Raw genomic sequence first — 4,427 nt, 5'->3', positions numbered from 1 at the left:
GATATTTGGCTCTAGGTGAGTGATGACACCGTCGTGATTATCTGGGTCATGAAGATCTTTTTTGTATAGCTATTCTGTGTATTCTTACTACCTCTTCTTAATATCTTCTGCTTCTGTTAAGTCCATACCATTTCTGTCCTTTATTGTGCCCATCTTTGCATGAAAAGTTCGCTTGGTATCTCTAATTTTCTTGAAGAGATCTCTAGTCTTTCCCATTCTATTGTTTTCCTCTATTTCTTTTTTTTTTTTTTAGCGGGTTGGCAGAGCCAACTGAAGCTTTATTCTGAAAAAAGATACTCGAATTGGATTTATTCTGAAAAAGACGCTTACGTTGGCTTTTAGTTGGGGTCATGGGCAAAAGGGGCAACCCCAGGCAGTCGACTCCCCCCAGGTGTGGGCAGAGGACAGGGGCGAAACCTCAGGTCTCCCATGCACATGCTCCCCCGCACAACTCTATCTGCAGGAGCCAGTGAGCGGGGGAAGGCTGGGAGGGACCGCAGGAGCCTTTCACTTGGACAGGACATCAGAGGACTCAGACACCAGCTTCCCATCGCGGGTCTCAATCTTCTTCACAACCACAGCCTTGGAACTGGTGCGGCTGAAGGAGCTGGGGCCACCGCCAGAGCCCAGGCTCAGGCTGTAGTTGAAGCCAGGGGTCCCGTAGGACGAAGTCAGTCCACCTGCGTAGCCACTGGTGGTCCTGGTGTGGATACTCATGTTCTGCATCCCAGACTCCAGCCGGCTCTCCTCGCCCTCCAGCAGCTTCCGGTAGGTGGCAATCTCCACGTCCAGGGCCAGCTTGACATTCATGAGCTCCTGGTACTCGCGCAGCTGCCGTGCCATGTCCTGCTTGGCGTTCCTCAGAGCGGCCTCCAGCTCAGCCAGCTTGGCCTGAGCATCCTTAACAGCCATCTCACCACGCTGCTCAGCGTCAGCGATGGCAGCCTCCAGGGAAGCCCTCTGGCCTTTGAGGCCCTCGATCTCTGCCTGGAGACGGCTGATGTTCCGGTTCATCTCAGAAATCTCTGTCTTCGTGCGACGGAGGTCATCCCCATGCTTCCCAGCCAGTGTCTGCAGCTCCTCATACTTGATTTGGTACGTGGTCTCGGCCTCAGCCCGGCTGCGGTTGGCAATCTAGTCTTTCCCATTCTATTGTTTTCCTCTATTTCTTTGCATTGATCACCGAGGAAGGCTTTCTTATCTCTCCATGCTATTCTTTGGAACTCTGCATTCAAAAGGGTGTATCTTTCCTTTTCTCCTTTGCCTTTCACTTCTCTTCTTTTCATAGCTGTTTGTAAGGCCTCCTCAGACAACCATTTTGCCTTTGTGTATTTCTCTTTCTTGGGGATGGTCTTGATCCATGTCTCCTGTACATTGTCATGAACCTCTGCCCATAGTTCTTCAGGCACTCTGTCTATCAGGTCTATTACCTTGAATCTATTTGTCAATTCCACTGTATAATCGCAAGGGACTTGATTTAAGTCATACCTGAATAGTCTAGTGATTTTCCCTACTTTCTTCAATTTAAGTCTGATTTTTTTCAATAAGGAGTTCATGATCTGAGCCACAGTCAGCTCCTGGTCTTGTTTTTGCTGACTGTACAGAGCTTCTCCATCTTTGGCTGCAAAGAATATAATCAATCTGATTTTGGTATTGACCATCTGGTGATGTCCACGTGTAGAGTCTTCTCTTGTGTTGTTGGAAGAGGGTGTTTGCTATGACTAGTGTGTTCTCTTGGCAAAACTCTGCTAGCCTTTGCCCTGCTTCATTCTGTACTCCAAGGCCAAATTTGCCTGTTACTCCAGATATCTCTTGACTTCCTACTTTTACATTCCAGTCACCTATGATGAAAAAGACATCTTTTTTGGGTGTTAGTTCTAGAAGGTCTTGTAGGTCTCCATAGAACCATTCAACTTCATCTTCGTCAGCATTAATGATTGAGACATAGTCTTGGATTACTGCGGCATTGAATGGTTTGCCTTGGAAATGAACAGAGATCATTCTGTCGTTTTTGAGACTACACCCAAGAACTGTATTTCAGATTCTTTTGCTGACTATAAGGGTGATTCCATTTCTTCTAAAGAATTCTTGCCCACAGTAGTAGATATAATGGTCATATGAGTTATATCCTCCCATTCCAGTCAATTTTAGTTCAATGCTTCCTAAAATGTCGACGTTTACACTTGCCATCTCCTATTTGACCACTTCCAATTTACCTTGATTTTTGGACCTAACATTCCAGGTTTCTATGCAATATTGTTCTTTACAGCATCGTACTTTACTTCCTTTACCAGTCACATCCACAACTGGGCGTTGTTTTTGCTTTGGCTCTGTCTCTTCACTCTTTCTGGAGTTATTTCTCTACTCTTCTCTGGTAGCATATTAAGCACCCACCAACCTGGGGAGTTCATCTTTCAATGTCATGTCTTTTTGTCTTTTCATACTATTCAAGGGGAATCAAGATTGCCAGGAGAAATATCAATAACCTCAGATATGCAGATGACACCACCCATATAGCAGAAGGTGAAGAAGAACTAAAGCGCCTCTTGATGAAAGTGGAAGAGGAGAGTGAAAAAGCTGACTTAAAACTCAACATTCATCTGGTCCCATCACTTCATGGCAAATAGATGGGGAAACAATGGAATCAGTGAGAGACTTTATTTTGGGGGGCTCCAAAATCACTGCAGATGGTGACTTCAGCCATGAAATTAAAATATGCTTGCTCCTTGGAAGAAAAACTATGACCAATCCAGACAGCATATTAAAAAGCAGAGACATTACTTTGCCAGCAAACGTCCATCTATTCAAAGCTATGGTTTTCCCAATAGTCATGTACGGATGTGAGAGTTGGATTATAAAGAAAGCTGAGAGCTGAAGAATTGATGTTTTTGAACTGTGGTGTTGGAGAAGACTCTTGAGAGTCCCTTGGACTGCAAGGAGATCAAACCAGTCAATCCTAAAGGGCATCAGTCCCGACTATTCACTGAAAGGACTGATGCTGAAGCTGAAACTCCAATACTTTGGCAACCTGATGCTAAGAACTGATTCATTGGAAAAGACTCTGATGCTGGGAAAGATTGAAGGCAGGAGGAGAAGGGCACGACAGGGGATGAGATGGTTGGATGGCATCACCGAGTCAATGGGCATGAGTTTGAGCAAGCTTCAGGAGTAGGTGATGGAGAAGGAAGCCTGGTGTTCTGCAGTCCATGGGGTCTCAAAGAGCTGGCCATGAATGAGTGACTGAACTGTAACTTTAAGTGAGGAGCCACACATATTTGGTGAGCACCATTCATGACTTGCTATAATCCCACCCAGTAAGAGGGGGAGATGGTGGAACATTCCATTACTGAAAAGAAATGGGAGAAGCTAGAGGCATGTACTCTCAGTGGTTGGTGAGGGAGGAGTTCTGAGGCGTCCTTTTGCAGGTTGCTCTGCATAGTTCTTCATTTGTGTTGAATCAAAGTGATGTGAGGCAATCATAGTTTGATAGAAAAATCATCATACTGAGACTCATTGATTTACTCATTTGTGTATTTATTGAGCACCCAGTAAGTACTAGACATTTGGTCTACAGTGCTACATTAGAAAGTCATGGACTTTGCCATTCCTTCATGAAGCTTACTATCATACTGTATCTGTCCCAGCATGTGTAGGGGGAAAGTATGTCCACACATGTGTGCATTCTAGGAAACAATAGCAAGCATGTGCAAATGTGTATGTAGTAAAGTACATATTAGGATTATAGACTGTGGTGAAGAACGACTGAACTTAATGTTTCTGGTCCTAGATAACCAACTGCCTTGATATGGAACATGGGACCAAGTCATCATTCTCTCTCCTTCAGCCTGTTTTCTCACCTGAAAACAGAGGTTATCTTTTACAGGTTGTATTAGACATGTCTAAATTGTTCACCCTGAGCAGGTATTACATTAACAATCAGAAAAGAAGACAATAAAGTCAAGGAAACAAAGAGAAAGAGGGAGGTGGAGCAGGAGAAGGTAGAATTCCCACTTGGATCTTCCAGGATATGTGTGTCTGATATTCTTCTGAGAGTGTCACCTCCCAGTTAGATTTTTGTGTGCCATTTACTTAATTCTTTTGAGGTCTAGGTAACTAAGAGTATGTTCTCTTTACGAATGAATTTAATTTTCATGGACCACAAATGGTGATCCCCATATTTGTGGGGACAATTGAGTCCAAAAGAGATGTAAGTACTTGCATCTCAACACGGGAGCGACATTTCAGACACTGGACTCACTTCATCTTTGTTCTGGTTTGGCGTCCTCTTTTACCCCTTTCTTCTGCTTCCTCAGAACGTTTTTGTTTTATCTTAGCATTAACCCCCTTGTGTTCAATATTTTATTCTTACTCTTCTGGCTTTTGTGTTTCAGGCAAGTTGTTTGAACATCTTTTTTTGGTTTAAAATT

The 4,427-nt window shown here is 43.9% G+C and overlaps 1 protein-coding gene across 1 annotated transcript; it reads right to left on the bottom strand.

Moving 5' to 3' along the window:
- Positions 1-281: 281 nt before the first annotated feature.
- Positions 282-3,344, bottom strand: LOC122421316 (keratin, type II cytoskeletal 8-like). Its single transcript, XM_043437173.1, has 2 exons — positions 3,312-3,344; positions 282-1,110 (listed from the first exon to the last, which is right to left on the bottom strand). Exons 1-2 carry the CDS (start codon positions 3,342-3,344, stop codon positions 508-510), a joined length of 636 nt encoding a protein of 211 aa, XP_043293108.1. The 3' UTR covers positions 282-507.
- Between the last annotated feature and the right edge of the window lie 1,083 nt (positions 3,345-4,427).

The sequence above is a fragment of the Cervus canadensis genome, chromosome 18 (genome assembly GCF_019320065.1).
Source record: "Cervus canadensis isolate Bull #8, Minnesota chromosome 18, ASM1932006v1, whole genome shotgun sequence".
Taxonomy (NCBI): Eukaryota; Metazoa; Chordata; class Mammalia; order Artiodactyla; family Cervidae; genus Cervus; species Cervus canadensis.
Note: the sequence above shows the minus strand (reverse complement) of the source record. Positions and strands in the feature narration are given on the sequence as shown.

Coding starts and splice junctions, on each gene's coding strand:
- LOC122421316 (XM_043437173.1), bottom strand. CDS start 3,344: ATGGAATGTTCCACCATCTCCCCCTCTTACTGG. Junction 1,111..3,311: donor CCATCTCCCCCTCTTACTGG/GTGGGATTATAG, acceptor AGCCGGGCTGAG/GCCGAGACCACGTACCAAAT.